The sequence below is a fragment of the Phascolarctos cinereus genome, unplaced genomic scaffold (genome assembly GCF_003287225.1).
Source record: "Phascolarctos cinereus isolate Bilbo 61053 unplaced genomic scaffold, phaCin_HiC Scaffold_1;HRSCAF=81, whole genome shotgun sequence".
Classification (NCBI taxonomy): domain Eukaryota; kingdom Metazoa; phylum Chordata; class Mammalia; order Diprotodontia; family Phascolarctidae; genus Phascolarctos; species Phascolarctos cinereus.
In genome coordinates, this window is record NW_027555514.1 from 193,795,681 (window position 1) to 193,814,558 (window position 18,878).

The 18,878-nt window shown below is 40.6% G+C and overlaps 1 protein-coding gene across 6 annotated transcripts in view; it reads left to right on the top strand.

Moving 5' to 3' along the window:
* Nucleotides 1-18,878, top strand: part of DDX11 (DEAD/H-box helicase 11) — a 42,567-nt gene that overhangs the window by 21,198 nt on the left and 2,491 nt on the right. For 4 of the 6 annotated variants that reach the window (XM_021001504.2, XM_078156007.1, XM_021001505.2 and 1 more), the window contains 17 exons: nucleotides 2,761-2,868; nucleotides 3,164-3,251; nucleotides 6,294-6,499; nucleotides 7,337-7,489; nucleotides 9,777-9,823; nucleotides 10,208-10,287; nucleotides 10,738-10,782; nucleotides 10,882-10,949; nucleotides 13,900-13,938; nucleotides 14,271-14,400; nucleotides 14,517-14,651; nucleotides 15,299-15,411; nucleotides 15,991-16,063; nucleotides 16,513-16,616; nucleotides 17,557-17,706; nucleotides 18,233-18,301; nucleotides 18,525-18,625. In XM_021001504.2, coding sequence (XP_020857163.1) covers nucleotides 2,761-2,868; nucleotides 3,164-3,251; nucleotides 6,294-6,499; nucleotides 7,337-7,489; nucleotides 9,777-9,823; nucleotides 10,208-10,287; nucleotides 10,738-10,782; nucleotides 10,882-10,949; nucleotides 13,900-13,938; nucleotides 14,271-14,400; nucleotides 14,517-14,651; nucleotides 15,299-15,411; nucleotides 15,991-16,063; nucleotides 16,513-16,616; nucleotides 17,557-17,706; nucleotides 18,233-18,301; nucleotides 18,525-18,625 — 1,709 coding nt within the window. The remainder of the gene's footprint in view (nucleotides 1-2,760; nucleotides 2,869-3,163; nucleotides 3,252-6,293; nucleotides 6,500-7,336; nucleotides 7,490-9,776; nucleotides 9,824-10,207; nucleotides 10,288-10,737; nucleotides 10,783-10,881; nucleotides 10,950-13,899; nucleotides 13,939-14,270; nucleotides 14,401-14,516; nucleotides 14,652-15,298; nucleotides 15,412-15,990; nucleotides 16,064-16,512; nucleotides 16,617-17,556; nucleotides 17,707-18,232; nucleotides 18,302-18,524; nucleotides 18,626-18,878) is intronic. The other 2 variants (XM_078156013.1, XM_078156009.1) reach the window with 2 other exon arrangements.

An 18,878-nucleotide genomic window follows, 5' to 3' on the forward strand; every position in this document is an offset into this window, starting at 1 on the left:
ATACCCTGTTAATGTATAAGAACAAAGGAGACATGTGGAGAGTAATACAGGATTGTGATTTGGCAAAGTATAAAGGTCAAGAGGTTTGAGTGTAGAAGGTAATGTAGAGTTGCATTGATTTACCAAGGGAAGGAAACCAGTACAGGGGTGATGGCCTGAGAAAGACATGAAAGATGAAGGGAAATTAGTGGTCATGGGGAGGATGAAGGACAAGATTAGGGGTCATAAGGCATTCACTTTTTATATTTTCAATCATTGTTCTTTCTGTTTACGTTATTCTAATCATTGTGTATATTATTTTCCTTGTTCTGTTTAACTTCACTTAGTACAATTTCTAAGTCTCCCATTTGTGCAGTGATATTTAATCACATTCATGTATCACAGCTTAGCCATTCTGTAGTCAATGGCTATCTAGTTTGTTTTTAGTTTTTTGTTACTACAAAAAAATACTACTATAAACATTTTCATGTATATCTTGTTCCCACCTAAGTTTTTTTTTAATAGTATTACATTTACAATCAGGTCACATATTCATTTTGAGCTTTTTGTGGTACATCGTGTAAGGTGTTCTAATCTAAACCCAATTTCTGCTTTACAGATTGCTTTTCAGTTTTCCCAGATGTTCTTGTCGTATAGGCTGTTCTTCCCCAAGAGTTTTTGTTTTGGCTTTATTAACACTGAATTACTTATAATTGTTTCTGATTTTTCCTTATCCTGTCCATTGATCTATTCTTCTATAACTGGTACCAAATAGCTTTGGTGATTACTACTTTATGATATAATTTGAGATCTGAAATCACTATTCTCCTTCATTCTTACTTTTTTTTCATTATTTTCCTTGAGATTTTAAATCTTTTGTTCTCCCAAATGAATTTTATTATTATTTTATCTCTGTCTAGGAAGTGTCATTTTGGTAATTTGATCAGTATAGTACAAAATCTGTTCATTTAGATAGTATTATATGTCTTGGGGTGTTTTTAATGTGATTAGCTGCATTATTCTCTTAATGTTAAACATCCTTACATCCCAAGTTGATCATAGTGAATATTTTTTGTATATATTGTTGTAGTCTTTTTGCTAAGATTTTATTTAAATTTTTGAATTCATATTTATTATCCTTTCCTGATTTAGGAATTGATTCTATATTTGTCTCATAAAAGAAGTTTTATAAAGTGTTTTCTTGCTCAGTTTCTGAGAATAAATTGTATAATATGGATATTAATTGTTCTTTGGAAGTTTCGTAGAATTCACCTGTAAATTCATCTAGATCAGGGTTTTTCTTGCCTTTGGTAATTCTGTTAGTAGCTTACTTCCTTTGGTAGCTTAATTTTATTACATGGCACATAGTAAGCACTTAATAAATGCTTGGTAACTTTTTCTCAAATTGGATTGTTTGAGATTTTTATTTCATGTTCTGCTGGTTTGGGTATGTTATATATGTTGAATTCTCAGTTTTGCTAGCATATGGTTATGTATCATAGGCTCTTTATCAGAACATGATTTTTATTTCTTCTCTCTTATTTTGTTAATTTTAGGATGTTAATTTGATTTTCTTCCTTCATCTACTTTTAATTAGGTTAGCCCAAAATTTATTGTTTGATGGATTTTTTTGCTTAGTCTTTCAAAAAAATATTTTAAGTTTTGCTTATTAATGCTGTAGTCATTTTGGTTTTCAGATTATATCTTTTTACTTCAGTGTTTAAGATTTTATTTTTCGTGTCTGTTTTGGGTTTGTCCATATGTTGATTTTTTTCTAATTTTTTAAATTGAATATTTAGTTCATTAATTCTTTCTTTTCTGATTTGATAATGTATGTTCCCAGGTGTAATATTTCCTCTGAGGACTTGTTTAACTTCTTTCACTGGGACTTTCTAAAATCTCAGAGATTTTGTTTTCTAATATCCTTATTATTCTTTTTCACATAATATTGTTTCTATGTTTTTTTCTTTGATCCATTCATGTCAGTTTTTATTTAGGTCTTTATGTTTTGCTTCTGTTTCCTAGTATCAATTACTATTTTTATTATGTCTTTAAAGGATGTGTTTACTACTTTTGCTTTTTAAAGTTCATTTTAAATTTCTGCTGGGGCTGAAGGTTGAATTTAGGGAAATTTGGATTCTTCTCATTAAAAATGGCAGAGAATGGCTTTTTGCCAAAGGTTTGTATGGAATGATAGGATCATAGAGTTAGCATTAGAAGGACCTTTGTTGTTCAGTTGTTTCAGTCATGTCTGACCCTTCATGATCCCATTGGGAATTTTCTTGGAAAAGCTGCTGGAGTGGTTTGCCATTTCCTTCTCTAGTTCATTTTACAGATGAGGAAACCGAGGCAAACAGGGTTAAGTGACTTGGGTCACATGACTAGTAAGTGTCTGAGGCCAGATTTGAACTCAGGAAAATGAGTTTTCCTGACTTCAGGCCCAGCACTATCCGCTGTGCCACCTAGCTGCCTAGAACGACCTTTGAAAGTTATCTAATTGAACCCCCTCACTTTATAGGTGTAGAAATTGAGGTACTGAGGGGTCAAATGATTGCCCAGGGTCAGTCAGTAGTAAGTGGCAGAGCAGAGTTTCAAGTCCAGGTCTTCCAACTCTGCAGCCATTGCTCTTCCTGTAGCATCCTGTACCTTCTTTGTGGGTAGGTCCTTTCCTTTTTTATTCCTTTGTATCTCCAGGCCTCCTGCTGTATGTTTTAAATATTGGAAAATCTTGCTTGAGATGTCATAGCCAATTCTTTGAAATTTATCCTTCTCTTCAATCAGATTTATTACTGCAGCCGAACACACTCTCAGCTGATACAGTTTGTGCATGAGGTACAGAAGAGCCCCTTTGGTAAAGAGACGCGACTTATCTCCCTCGGTTCCCGGCAGGTGGGTGAGAGCCAGGACATTGGGGTTCCTTGTTTTACCTATACATTGTTGCTTGACCTCTGACAAGTAATCTCCCTCATAGAATCTTATCTGCCACCCAATTCACTGTGGGAATGTAGGGCTTAAGCTTTAGGGAAAAGTTACATGAAATTTGAAAATTGGCTTTTGGTATTTTCTGAACCTTTACCAGATTCCCAATGACACTCTCATGTTTGAGAGTCTTCCATTCAGTCCTTTCTGCCAAAGAATATGTAAGTCCTGGCAAGTGGAGTTTACTTTTCCTTCTGTCTTGTAGAACCTTTGTGTGAATGAAGAAGTAAAACGCCTGGGGTCAGTCCACCTCATCAATGACCGCTGTCTGGAGATGCAGAAAAACAAGCATGGTAGTACCTCCTGTGACTTATAGGATTAGGCATGATGTAGATAAAGTACTTTGCAAATCTTACAGTGCTATGATTGAAACTAGAAAAAAAAGTAGAGATGAGCAGATAATTGAAGGAATGAATAAAAAGGGTTTGTGGCAAAGTTGGACTGGGAGTGCTAGGAACAACAAAAAATGAGCCTAATAGAAATATGGTGGGGCACTGAGGTGGTGCAGTGGTTAGAGCACTAGCCCTGGAGTCAGGACGACCTAAGTTCAAATTCGACCTCAGATACTTGACACTTACTAGCTGTGTGACCCTAGGCAAGTCACTTATCCCTATTTCCTCCCCCCACCCCCAAAATAATAAAGGAAATATATGGCCAGATATCATGAGGTCATCCCTGGGTACCATTGAACATGTTCTCCAGGAAAGTGTGGCCCTTGCCTTTTGGGTGGTTCCAAGTCAATCATTCAGTCAACATACATTTATAAAATTTACTGCATGCCAAGCACTATGCTAAATGTTGGAGATCCAGAGAAATTGAAAAAAAACCCAACAGTCCTTGTCTCAAGGAATTCACATTCTAATGGTGGCAGAGGGCGTGTAAATAGCTAGGCTGTAAATTAATCTAGCAGCTGGGGGAATTGGGAAAGGCCTTCTGCTAAAAGTGAAATTTGAATTGAATTTTGAAGGAAGTTGGGAAAAATTAAGAAGCAAAGGTGAGGGGATAGAGAATTCCAGACATAGGGGGAAAGCAAAGCAGAGGTAGAGTTTGTTTGAGAGGCGTGTTTCAGGAACTGTAAGTAGACCAGTGTTGCTGAATTGTAGATTGTGTAAAGGGGAATAAGGTGGGAAGGGGCTTTAGATGCCCAACAGGACTTTGTATTTGCTTCTGTAGATAATAGGTAGCCACTGAAGCTCTATGAATAGGGGCATGAAATGATCGCATATGTGCTTTAGGAAAGAATCATCATGGCAGCTAAGTGGATGCTGGATTGGAGTGAGGAGAGATTTGACACAGGGAGACTAGTTAAAAAGGCTATTGCAGTAGCCCAGGTGGGAGGTGATGAGGGCCTGAAGTAGGGTTGTGGCCATGTGAAGGGAGAGAAGTAGATACAAATGAGAGACATGGTGACGGTAGAAATTATAAGATTTGGCAGTGGATTGGATGTGGAGCAAGTACGGGTGAGGAATTGAGAATAATACTGAAGGCTACCTCAGTGACTAAGAGAATGGTGGTGCACTCAGGAGTAATGGGAGAATTCAAGAGGAGAAAGTGTTGGGGAGAAAGATAATGAGTTCTGTTTTGGCCATGTTGAGTTTGAGATGTCTAAGAGACCATTGGAAATGTATGACAACTCAGCAGAGGGACTGAGGCTGGGAGATGTAGATCTGGGAATCATCTGCCTGGAAATGATAATTGAACCCACAGATGCTGATAAGATTACTAATTGAGATAGTATAGAATAAAAGGAAAATGAGGCACAGGATAGAGCTGTGGGGGACATTAATGATATGTAGGCAAGAGATGAAGAATCAACAAAGAAAATGGAGGAGAGGTAGGCATACCAAGAGAGAGCAGAATCATGAAGGCCTAGAGAAGAGCATCCAGGAGAAGAGAGTGATCAGCAGTGTCACATGCTGCAGTGAGGTCAAGGAGGGATGAGGATTGAGAAAGATAAGACAGAATTTTTGGGACCAGCAAATGTGGGAATTTGTTTGGCTTAACTACAGACAGTTCTTGATTTACGTAAACTTGTATTACAAATTCAACTTTATGTAAATAATTCTGAAAGAAATCCACATTACTAAAAATCCTATATTAACTTTACTGTACAGTACTGTGTGCTCTCTCTCTGGCCCCTCAGTTCAGCACTTTGTAGCCTCACACCATCTTCCCCCCTCCCCCCAAAAAACCTGCACCCTTCAAGTGAATGCAAAAGAACAAGTGTGAGGGGAGACCACCACAGATGCCACCAGCTGGATCTGGGGCTTGTCTTGAGACGTCTGACAGTGCCAAAAGAGAAGACTTTTGCCTTGCTCTGCCCACGTGTCTTGTCTTCTGTCTCTCCACTCCAGTACTATGTGACTATTCCTGGACACCGCATGTCACTTATCCCTCCTGTCAGTTTCTGTGTCCAGCCCCTATGTGTCTGCCCCACCCCCTTGTGTTCTTCCTCTAGGTTCCAGCCAGGCCCCTCCCCACCATTATCCTCCTACTCTTGTTTTTCTGTCTCTAGCTCCCACCTGTCCTTGAACTGTGTGATGGCCCCCTCCTTCCACAGGCAGGCAAACAGCCCCTTTCCTGTCTCCTTTCCTTCCTCTCTCCTCTCCCTATTTCTGTGGGCAAATTCACATTTTATAAAAATTGCTTTACATAGAGGTCTGCAAAACCATCTACTTACTTACCACTTTATGTAGACGTCTGTGGAATGGTCCACTTAAGTAAAGTGAGGGCTATCTGGATGCATATTTATTAAAAGGGCTTTCTTTTTTCTTTTCCAGTGGGGGGTGGAGAGAAGGGATTGGGAAGGGTAGAGTTGAAGAAAAAAAGACAAGGAAGAGAGGCATCGAGGCATCTGTAAAACAAAATACAGAGAAAGAAACAGATGCAATGCCAGAAAGAAGCAGAGACAAGCAGAACCACTTTGGAAGCTACAGGTTGAATTTTTCATATACTTAAAAAGCAAGCTATACAGAATGGAGAGCTACATTTTCTTTGACAGCCCTCTTTCTGTTTTCCCTCATATGTGAAAATGCTTATTTTGTTTGGTACTTGTTAAGTTCAGAATAAAAATAGATTTAAAACAAACAAAGCACTCTTAAGTCCAGCTCCAGTTGGGTTGCCACACTGTTTGAATGACCTTGAAATCTTTACTGTTCTTAGCATTGGCTATTCTCTGGGTTCAGGGCAATAGCAGAGCTGTGAAGCCATATGAAGCGAAGACTTGAGAAGTGCTTCTAGATCTTCCATAGAAGAGCCTGCCTTGCTCTTTTTTAAGCTTGGTTATCCACTTCTCTTTCTGCCTTTGTTGCCCTTCTTGACTTTCCCCTGTTCAGAGAAGAAAAATAAAGAGGAAGAAAAGGCAAAGAAGAGGAAAACTGAGACTCGTACTTCCTGCCCCTTCTACAACTATGAGCAGATGCAGTTTCTTCGTGATGAGGTTCTCATGGAAGTGAAAGACATTGAACAGCTGGTAGCCCTAGGGAAGGAGGCTCAAGCCTGCCCCTACTATGGAAGCCGTTTTGCCATTCCTTCAGCCCAGGCAAGTACTCCTTGAGGAAGATGAAGCTCAGACTGTTCCTCTTCTCCCTTTCCTGCTTTTGACTTTAGCCCAGGCCACAAGGGATCCCTGCAGCTCTGGGCTTACCTTTCCCATTTAGTTTTCACTAACCTGTTGGTTTTCAGCTATTTTTTTTGTCACATGTCTTTTGGGTTAGGTATTTTTATGATTGAGAAAATTTAAGAAAACTAGACTGATATAGATTATGCCAGCATGGAGTAGACTCACACTTACCATTGTGCCTATGGACTACTCCTCTCTGAGTCTGTTTTCAACAAAACAGAAAACAGTCCATACAATAATCTCCAGCCTTTTGACTGTCTTCATTGTCATAGGAGTCACAAGTGTTTCTTGTGTAAAAGCCAGTGTTTTTAAAAAAAAAATTTGTTAAATAATAATTATTTAAAAATCCTATCTTGCATACCTGTACATATTTTTTTGAAGCATCAATATTACCTATCTCATTGTGTCCTAATAATCCTCAGAGAGATAAGTAGGAGAGGTTATTATTTTCCCACATTTCTGCATATAGGGAATTTGCAACCCAGAAAGTTTAAGTGATTTATCTAATGCCTTATAGTACATTAGTAGTAGAATCAGTATTAAAATAGCCCTTTTGATTCTTTGCTCACTCACTTTCTATTGTTAGCCCATTTAGAGCTACAAGGCTCAGGAGATATACACGTGGATACATTCCAAACAGAAAAAGAAAAAGTGATTCATTCACCTGCTAACCTATGAGCCTAGGGATTTAGAGTTTGATACATTTGAGTGAATTCCACTGACTGCTGACACAGTCTGTACCTCTTTAACTCATAGCTGGTGGTTCTCCCTTACCAAATGCTGCTGCATGCAGCCACCCGTCATGCTGCTGGCATTAAACTTGAGGGGCAAGTGGTGATCATTGATGAAGCCCACAACCTGATTGATTCTATCACAAGCATCCACAGTGCTGAGGTTAGCGGTTCCCAGGTGAGTCGGTAAGCAGCAGTGCCATAAGGATGTATGCCTTTCTCAGAAGTGTGAGGAAAGGGCCAGGGGTGATCATTTGGCAAAGCAAGAGGTGTTATATCTGTCCACAGTGTTGTATGTAATTTGAATAAAAGAGTATCTTTATTGTCACACCAGGTTTAGTTCCTTGACCTTTTCAAAGCCATGCTGTGACTCAGAGAAATATTGGAGTTGCTTGCTCTGTGGTCAGAATGCAGATGAAATGTCTTTTTACCTTGTTTCTTCTATACTGCCCATTATCAATTTGACCCAATCTAACTTTGGGGAACTCTTAAATTCTTTCTTACCACATAGGAAATGTTACGTGATTGCAAGCAGAAATGTCTTGTTTGCCCTGTGTTGCAGGAAGAATTTAGAAGGCATCATGACTGAGAACTGCCTTCTGTATCTCATATAATACTGACATAAGAGCAGGCTGTCTTCAGGATAGGGTGTGGACCTTCTAGGGACCACCATACTTTTTCCTGAACAAGTGTAAGTTATCAGGGAATGCTGCTGTCCTCTTGGGTCCCATATTCTTGGTTTTGAAGCTAATTCAATTCAACAAGCATTGTTTACATTCCTACTTTGTACAAAGCACTCTCCTGGGTGCTGGGGATATGAAGACTAAACAAAACAAAAAATTCCTGCCCTCAATAAGCTTACATTTTATTGGGGAGATACAACATATAAATAGATATTTCATCATAGTTTTCAGTATCCTCTTTCTCATTAAATTAAGAGTCTTTGTTGGATCTCAGGTAGACATTCCTTTCAGTAGAAAACCTTTAATTTAGGACTTACCAAGGGGGAGAGGGAACAAGGGGACATGCACTTACTGAGCATCTATTATAATGTCAAGCACTTTAAAAATATTCTCTCATTTGATCCTCATGACCCTGGGAAGTAGGTGCTATTGTTATCCCCATTCTGAGGCAAGTCACACAGGTAGTAAATGTCTAAGACCAGATTTGAACTCGGGTCTTCCTGATTCCAGGCTCTGCACTCTATCCATTGTGCCCCCTAGCTCCACAGGAGACTATCTTTGGAGCCATTTCTTGATGATCTCATCAGCTCCTAGTGTTTAATGATCATCATTTAATTATCATGCAAATGGAGTCCTAGGTCCAGTCCCTCTTTTCTTTTTCCTGAGCTCCGTTCCTATATCACCAACTGTCTATTAGACATTTTGAACTTGATTTCTCGTCGACATCTCTAACTCCATACGTCCAAAATATTACTTGTTGTCTTTGTCCAAAAACCTGTAGCTCTTCCAAACTTCCTTCTTACTCTTTAGGACAGCACTCTCCCTCCAGTCACTCAGGTTCACAACCTTGGTGGAATCTTCAATTCCTTATTCTCCTTCCATTTAACTAATCATTTGTAAAATATTGTAACTTCTTTCTCTGTGAGGTCTTTCCGATATTTCCCCTTATCTTAGCTTACATAGACACCATCTTAGTTCATGTCCTCATTACCTCTTGCCTGGACCAATAACCTCCTAATCGGACTCCATGCCTCAGGTCGCTGTGTGTTCCAGTCCATTCTCCACCGAGTTATCAATCATTTTCCTAAAGTGCAAATCTGACCACCTCACTCAGCAAACTTCCTATGATTTCTAGAATTAAAGTCATTTGTTTAGCATTTGAAGCTCTTCACAACCTGACGCCTTCGTGTTTTTCTAGTCTATTATATACATTCCGTGGTCAGCTACACTGCTGTTGTTCACAGATAACACCCCAGCCCCCTTCTTCATGCCTTTGCACTTGGCTTCCTTTGTGCCTGAATGTTCTTCCCCCTTTAACTTCTGCCTCTTAGAGTCCTTGGTGCCCTTCAAGACTCAGCCACCTGCCACCTCTTCCAGCAGGCCTTTCTCAGTTCCGAGCTCTTATTGCCCTCCCCTCTAAGGCTACCTTTTATCTACTCCGTTCATATCCTTTGTGTAACTATTTATGTATATGTTGTTTTCTCCATTAGAATGTAAGCTCCTTGAGAGCAGGGACTGTTCTGTTTTTTTCATTAGCACTTAGCACAGTGCCTGACCCATTGGCAGATAGTAAGATTAATAAATGTTTGTTGATTGATTTAGTCCATACTGCATCTATGTCCGCTACTTCTCTTTACTTTTCCTTACTCGTGTGAGTCCTTGACTGCCATACTGAAGGCCTGCTTGGAAATTTCACTTTTCTATGATGCTGCCTCAGTTCTGGGTAACTCACCCTACGAGCAGGTTTTTCTTTCACAGCCATTTTTCTCTGTTCACTCCTAGCTCTGCCAGGCTCACTCCCAGCTGTCTCAATATATGGAGCGCTACAGGTGAGCTTCCTCTAGAGGTATAAATGGACATGATAAAAAGACTTGGGCTTCTCCTAAGTCTTAGCCGCCACAAGTTGAAAGGGTTCTAAGTATATTTTCTCTTGTGCAGCCCTGGAGCAGAACATTTACTGAGTTGATAATAGCATGTGTCCTATTACAGGCCTGTGGTTAATTTGAGCTTATGGTTAACCCCATTACTAAACTACTGATCACTGAAGTCCTTAGACATTGGGGGTCAGCTTTTCCCTTGGGGGTTCCCTGTGATGGGTTGCCCACTTGTAATGGTTTCAGACAAAAGAGATTTGTTGAAGGGCCAGAGAACCAAGGCTGGGGGTATGGATGTATTATTTTCAGGTTACTTGATGTTCATTGGCTCTTTTATAGGAAACTTTTGAAGGCCAAGAACCTGATGTACATCAAACAAATTTTGTATTTGCTGGAGAAATTTGTGACTGTTTTGGGTGGTAAGAGAAGTTCTATTCTTATCTAATCCACTAACCTTCTAAACCAGATTGATCCTTTTTTTTTCTTGTTTATTTACCATGGCATGTCCCTCATCATATAGGCCACGTAATGCTTGAGACAGGCATTCCAGACTCCTGGGTTCTGTTGACTTTATAATTGACTCATTATGTGGCCCCAGGGTTTGTTCTTTAGTTCTCCTTGTCCCTCTGTAAAATAAGATTATCCTGCTTTTCTCCCTGCCTCAAAGGAACATTGTAAAAAGAAGATGACATTTAATAGTATGTGAGTTCCTTTAGGGAACATGTCTTACTGTTTAGCGTGTGTGCATGTGCATATGCATAAATGCGTGTGTATATTGGTTCCCTTTACTGTCACTGAGCATTTAGGTGAGTTGGAGCAATATAGAGTAGCAATCTCCTCATGTCATGGCTTGATTTTTTTTTTTCCAGGAAATGTGAAACAGAATCCCAACACTCAAAACCTCTTTCAAACAGGTAAGAACACGTTTAGCTGAACTAGGCCTGAAAAGGATTTTGAAACTGAGATCTGCAGAACTCAGAAATATGAGGAATCTTCATTTTCTTTACTCTCAGGGACTGAGTTAAAGACCATCAATGACTTCCTGTTTCAGAGCCAGATTGACAATATCAACCTATTCAAGGTAGAGTTTATGTGTGTTCTAGGTGTGTCCATCTATAGAATTTCTGTGATCTGTGAAGCTCTGCTTCGCAGTCATTTAAAAATCTTTGATGAGTCCTCGCTTATGTGCAAATAGATCATTGTCCTAAATCCTGTGGAAGAGATTCTGTACTGAAGTTGTTTGAGGTCTAGTTGAGAAGACATAATAAATATATTTAAAGTGGATTAAGAACAGTTAAAAGCAGCATATCAGCAAATGCAAAGTATATGAACCAAGAATGCCAAAGGTATATAAAAGTGTGATCATAGGTAGTTATGGTTTATCCCATAGGATAAACAGGGAAGACATTTTCTGTTTTTAAAGCTCTCGTTGGAGCCAAGAGGTTAATAAGAGTCAAGTCCTAGCCCATCACTAAAATGGGTCAGAATGATGATAAAAGATCATCTTTTCCTATCTTAACCCTAGTGAACCCACTTTCCTTCTGGTTTCCATATTGCCACAGATTTCTTCCTATTCAAGTCTCTTATTTGTAGTTTTCTATTGGATATTTCCACCTAGGTAACTTCTTGGCACCTCAAATGCGGTATATCTAAACCAAATTTATAATCCCTCCCAGATCACTTCTTCCTCCTTATTTCCTTGTTTCTGCTAATGGTACCACCTTTTTTCCCCACTTCTGCTAATGGTGCCACCTTTTTTCCTATTCAGTCTGACTGGAAACCTCAGAGTCATCTCTGTCTTCTTTCTTTCCTGATGTCCAATCAGCTGTTGAGAACGTCCATTAGAGAGGGAATTCCTGTGGATTGGTATAGATGATTTTTGAGGTTTCTTCTAATGTTGACATATCGTGATTCTGTACTTCCTGTGCAATGTCTCAAATTTTTTCCTTGAAAAAGAAATCCTATGCCAACCTTTAACATCCCAGTTCAGGCTTTTGTTAGTTACAGACACCAAACTTATTTTACTATAAACTTAATATTCAAAGTAAACTACATTTAATTAAAAATGGACCCAAATAAATAGTAATTTTCTAAACAGTAATTTCTAAGGGTAATTTTTCTAACCCTTCTTATTTGAACCATTTATATCTTATATATGGAGAGAAAAAAGTAAAAGCATATCTATATCTGTACTGTTTTTGCCTTCTAAATGGGGCCTTGAAGCCCCATTAATTCTATTTCCTTTGACTTTAGAAAATATGATTGCATTCACTGTGTAGCATGTGGTCTGATTACTGTTGTTCTGACCTGAACTTTGTAGGCTCCTGGCCTTGGTTTGGGGCCAGAGTGACATAGCAGCAAGTTCTAGGTGTCCCTGGCTTACCTTTGTTCATGCACTAGAAGGCTTTCATGTGCTATGCTGCTGGACCCACATGCCTTTTGGGGTCAACCTCTTCCCTAGTACTTATAGGCTTCTGGCTGTCTGTGTAAGCTAGACCTGGAAAAAGGAGGCCCCTCTGATTTCTTGAAAGCAATTGCCTCTAAAGGATTGGGTGTGATCGGGCTGCAACACTGAAGAATTTTAATGAAGAACAAGAATAAAAGGTGTCACCTAGACAGCCTGAGTGCTCCATTGATATCCTTAAGGTATTGGGAGAAAGTAAGCAAAGCCTCTAGTAGATTGAGTAAACTCTGTGATAAATTGGAGAGGACATAGACAAGAGTCATGCAGGATGGGCAGGCCAGGGGATTGTATATAAGAAATACCCAATTCCATGAGATCATTGATCTGAGTATTTGAGTTTTTCTGCTTTGTGCATACTATCTACAATTTTGTCTTAACCAGAAATTTGTAGCCTGTGTTCCAGTTCTTCTTACATATTTCTGTAAAATTTATATTCCTAAAAAATATACTTCCTTTGATCAAGAGCCTTGAATAAAGGCTACCTACCAATAAAGTTCAAACTCTGTATCTTGGTGTGCAGGATCTATCGCATTTTGGCTCTAAGTCACTTCTCAGCCTTATCCTGTGCTAACTTCATTCTCTATGTCTTATATCCTGATTAAGCTTAGCTACTTACCCAGTATTTTACCATATCTGTACCTTTCCAGAAGCAGTTCCTTCTGTTTGCAGTGTTCTGGCTTTTATTAGTACTTATCATAATTTTCCAACACATCCTTCAAGACTCAGTTCAAAAGCTTTTTCTTCTAAGTACCCTTTCTTGAACCCTCAGGTGGAAGTGACCTCTTAATTCCTTGGAGCCCCTCATAGCACTTTGTACCATTTGTGGCACTTAAAGTCTTGCCTTGTCTGAGTTATTGGTGTACTTTGTACCTAAGGTGCCTTGTAGTGGTAGGTACATAATATTTATTAAATTAAATTAGGACAGTCAATAGGAAGAAAATCAGGGGTGGGAAAGATGGGGGTTAGTTCCTAAATAGCAGAGAGATTGGAGTGTTCTACATGTCTAAATCCAACTAATAGGCGTATTAAGTCCTAGAATTGTGTTGAAATTGGAAGCTTTCATATAAGCTTGGTGTGTGGGGGAGATTTTTTTTTAAGTGAGGCAATTGGGGTTAAGTGACTTGCCCAGACTCACACAGCTACGAAGTATTATGTGTCTGAGGCCAGATTTGAACTCAGGTCCTCCTGACTCCAGGCCGGTACTCTATCCACTGTGCCACCTAGCTGCCCCTATAGAGATGTCCTTTGAAGAGAAAAGGTGTGCTTATTTGACTTGGGTATTTTGGTGTGAGAAGGTGAATGTTTGATGGTTAATTACCTAGGTGTTTTCTTTTTTATTTCTTCGGCCATTTGGCTGTTTCACTACTAGGTTGAACTTTCACTAGAGTGAGCAGAAGGGAATCTATTTTATGATTTGTCAGTAACCCTGGGAACATTTTGACATGAAAGGTTGAACTTCCTGGCTAAAATAAGACTTGGATTCTTGGGAGTGTCAGCAGTCTGTGCTACTGCTGTCCTTCACCAGTAGTAACATTTGGGACTTAGTACTGGTTCCTTGTTTCTACAGGTACAGCGGTATTTTGAGAAGAGCATGGTTAGCAGAAAGGTAAATACTTTCTCTTTTTATGCATATCTTCCAATTTAGATGGGCTTTATTGGCCAGGTTTGGGGCACAAGGAAATAGTTAGTATCTTGTTGGTCCTTTGGAAATGCAATTTGAAGCTGTTCCTTTCCATCTAGAAGATTTTACTAGGTAGCTCTCCACCTTCCTCCCCCACCCCTCCTTCCTTTTTTTAGGCAACTACCTCTAGTGTTGTTATACTTGGAGTCATTAGACTCTAGTTCTGCCATTTCCTAGCTGTATTGATCTTATGCAATGTATTTAATCTTCCCTGAGCACCAGTTTCTTGATCTGTAAAATGGGTATAATATTTGCAGTTTGCCCCAATACAGCTATTTGGATTCACCAAGGAATATGGTGGTGTCTCTATCCTTCCACCTTCTAAAGAGCGATCCAAGTTGGCTGGTTTCCAACACTTCTTGCAGAGCCTTAAGCCTGGGACTGGAGGTGAGTTAAGGTTAGGAAGAAGCCAGGTTCCAAATTCTTGGGCAGAAGAAATGGTTAACAGCTTCAGGAAGGTTTTTTCCTCTTCCATTTTAGACACCTTTCTTTCTGTTTTGCAGCAGCTCCATCATCTCCTTCTGGAGAGGATGAGAGCAGACCACCTTGGCTTGGCTCTCCATTGATGCAGATTGAAAGCTTCCTTGCAGCTCTCACCACTGCCAACCAGGATGGCAGGATAATTGTGAGCAGACAAGGTAATCCTGCCTCCAAGCCTAGGCCTCTTGTAGCTAGGTTCTCTCTGAAAACCCGATGGAATACATGAGTAAGGATTCCCATTTTTCTCTCTTGAAGTCATTATGAGGTAGTAAAGAGGTAAGGTCAGTCTCATGTATTCCACAGGGAATGGAAATGATACCTAAAAGGGAGGCTTCATGTGCAAGAACAGAGGGAATGATATTAGAAGGGAGTAACAGAATGGACATTTTCAGGGCATTGTTTAGTTTTTTTGCCTTTGAAAATATAAATAAACCCTGGAAGGAAAGTTGTTAAAAACAATGGGATCCCAGAAAAGGGTAGTGGTTCATAGGATCATACTCTCAAAGTAGAAGGGACCTCAAGGTACATACAGTTAGTTCAGTGCCCTTATTTTATAGCTGAGGAAAGTTAGGGAAGTAAAGTGACTCGCCCAAGGTCACAAAGTTAGTAAATGTGAGAGGTAGAATTAGAACCTAGAGTTGGCATTGTTTCTCATGTATCCTAATGTGGAACATCCTCAGACCCTGTAGTGGGGAAAGTATCTGTTCTCTGTGTCCAGCTTTCTTGCTCTAATCAAGGAAAAGGTATCCGTGGGGCTTAACACTCCCTATTCGTAAGCAACTGCCTTCCTGTCTCCTTTCTTTAGGCAGCTTGAGTCAGAGTAGCCTCCGATTTCTCCTCCTGAATCCCTCGGTGCACTTTGCCCAGGTGGTAAAGGAATGTCGGGCAATGATCATTGCTGGAGGCACCATGCAGCCGGTGAGGAGCGTGGGTACATCTTGTGTTTAGTTCACTCTTCTGGTACATGTGATGGGTGGTAACCCCATGTCTGGGAAAGGGTGGCCAGAGTCAGGGTGAGGCTTTGTCCACAAGGTGGCAGTGCTCCCCTGCCATTCATCACACCTCTCAGCTTGTTAGTGCCTGCCTCCTGTGTATGCTTCAGCAACCTATGGACCCTGACTTTCTCCCTGAGAAATCACCTGTTTTTGTGCTCCCTCACTCTTGCTCCTTGACCCACCACACTGCTCTTCCATGCCCACCATAGAGTATTCAACCTTTTTTTTCCCCGTAAATTCAGAGGAGTTAGGTTCAAATTTTGGTTCTTCTTTCTTTTTACTAGCACAGTGACTTTGAGGAAGTTGCTCATCATATCTCTTTCCTTATCTGTAAAATGCCAGGGTTGCACTAGATGATCATCTGACTCTCCCCAGGTTCCCCCGCTCCTACCTCCACACACACATTTCTACCCTGCTTCATTGCCATCCCACATAACTCAGCCTCCTGTCCCCGTTGTCTCTCATTGATGATTGGCTTTTTTGTATCTTGGTTTTTATTTAGATGGCTGATTTTCGTGAACAGTTGTTAGAGTGTGCTGGGATTGGAACAGAGCGTGTGGTTGAGTTTTCCTGTGGTGAGTACTCCTTCCCAAGATGGGGTATACTGAGGGGCATTTACCCATTGGCCATGGCTTTATGTTTTGGGACTGTGCAGTTTGAGGGCTCTGTGACTCGAGGTCCTTAATTGCTTCCTCTTTGACCTTGTGTCCTACTTCCCAGGCCTGGCTCTGATAGGGATTAAAAACTCTGACTTCACCCTAACTGTGCTGGACACAGGTGGTTGGTTCATCCTTGGCTAACTTTCTTCCAATTATGTACTCTAAAGCTCATGCTTCTGTATTCCTCTTCTCCACCCATGTTTTCATAGTTCATAGATTTGAATATTCCCCTAGAAGAGGAAGATCTACTCTTCTATATTGTCATCCTAGATCTCCTCCAGAAGGACAAGGATAATTTTGCTTAAGTTCTACCTCTAGCTATAGCTTTGGTCTTCATCTTAGTCTTTATTTCTGGTTTTTGTCAGGCCACGTAATCCCTCCAGACAATATTCTACCCATTGTCCTTTGCAGTGGGCCCTCTAATCAGCAGTTGGAATTCATCTATCAGAAGAGAGAACTGCCTCAAATGGTCAGTACCATTCCACTTGTAGGAGAAAAATTATTGTAGAGTGGAGGGAGTAAAAACCATTTTGACTGAAGAAAGGGAGAGGTGAAGGGAATAAACATTTATATAGTACCTGCTATGTGCTGGGCACTGTGCTGATGTTTATTACTTCATTTGATTCTCAAAACAGCCAGGCAAGGTAGGTGCTGTTATTATCCCCCATTTTATAGTTGAGGAAAGTGAGGTGAGATTAAGTGGCTTGCCCGAGGTCACAGCACTAGTGTCTGAGACCACATTTGAACTCAGTACTTCCTGACTCCAAGCCCAGCCCCGCATCCACTGTGCCACATAGCTGCCTCGAGAAGAGAGATTAGTTTAGAATTGTATCTTATCTTTTAGGGTCAGGCATCGAATCCCTTCATTGCTCAAGAAGATTGATGATTTGTACCAAGTGGGGAAGGGATGGGAGGGGACCTTTTTTCCTCCTTCTTTAAAAAAACTCTAAATTCTAAAACCCAAGTATTTTTTTTGGATGAAGCAACTGACAAAGCTGTCATTGAACCCTACCCCTTCTGCCCCTTTACCACATACTTAAAAACTAACCCTGCCCTCGACACAGTACAGTTGGTAGGGTATCTAATGCTCTATCTAATATCTGGTTTAATTATTGCTGGAAGGTCCAGAGCAAGTAAAGGTGGAGTATATTCCACACTTGTTTTATCTTTGTCAGCATTTTAAAGTTGTCAATACTTTACCATTTACTAAAAAGTACCATTTAGGATCATAACCTGTGCTTCTTTGCCCCAGGATGCTTATCTTCTCCCACACTTACTCTTACTGACTCCCAGGCTTCTTTGGATTAGTGACTTTTGTCTCTTTGTTGAAAATCCTGTTGTGGATAGTGTCTCATCCAGCCATGGGCTGTGGGGGGTGGGGGTGGGACTTCTTGTTTCTCCCTTTTCAGATGGATGAAATTGGCCGAATCCTCTGCAACCTATGCAACGTGGTCCCTGGGGGTGTGGTCTGCTTTTTCCCCTCCTATGAGTACCTGTACAAGGTACAAGCACATTGGGAGCAGAGTGGTCTGCTGACTCGTCTGGCGGTGAAGAAGAAGGTGAGTCTGTCTCTAGTCTGGCCCCACAGTTAAAAGCATCTACCGAATTCGTGGCCTTCCTCAGAAGATCAGACCTCTGTTTCAGGTCTTGGTATAGTCCACAGGGGTGGGGAACCTGTGGCCTCAAGGCTACTTGTGGCCTTCTATGTCCTTGGGTGCAGCCTTTTGACCAAGTCCAAATTTTACAAAACAAATCCTTTTATTAAGGGGATTTGTTCTGTGAAGTTTGGATTCAAAGGGCCAAACTTGAGGACTTTGAGGGCCACATGTAGCCTTGAGGCTGTAGATTTCCCACCCCTAGATAGGAGTTTGTTTTCCCCAAGTCTTACTCTCCTGTCATTCTGGTTTGTAATTTCCTTGGAAGCATCTACATGGTTCAAAGGATCATTGTCTCATAAGAATGAATAACACCCATAAAGTGTTATTCAGAACAAAGGGCTAGGGAACAGGACTAGGAATCCTGTGATCCTTTAGCCCTCTTCTTGGTTTTTATATATATATATATATATATATATATTTGTCCCAGATATTTCAGGAGCCTAACAGAGCAAACCAGGTGGAACAGGTGCTGACTGAATACTCCAGGTGCATTAAGGTAAGAGGTATAGTTGTAAAACCGTAGGGCAGGGTTATGTGGATATGTATAAGTGCCCCATAATAGCTGATCATGGGTAACATCTGAGCTCCTTCAGGGCAGGGACTCTGTGCCTGTATCTCACAATGCCTGGCACATAGTAAACACTTAATATGTTGTTTTTGATTGGTTTATTGAACTGATATCTAATTAAGCAGCTTCTTGATCTGGGATGTTCTTTCAGCGATGCAGCCAAGTGAAAGGTGTGATGACTGGGGCCCTTCTCCTTTCTGTGGTTGGAGGGAAGATGAGTGAAGGGATCAACTTCTCTGATGACTTAGGGCGGTAAGTCTAAGCTCTGGTCCTTACTCCCTTCCTTCTCCCCCTGCCCTCCAGGAGCTGAGAACCCAGGCCCATGGTCTGGTTGTCATGGTTGGCAACAAAATCTTTAAGCCCAGTGCCACCAATTCCCTTTTGCCTAAAGTTGTCCATTGGTGGTAGAAGGGCCTGAGACTGTGAGATTGGATGAAAGCTGTGTGGAAGAGTGAAAGCTGGACTGGGTGTGTCCATATCTGGATTCAGTCTAGGTGAGACCAGG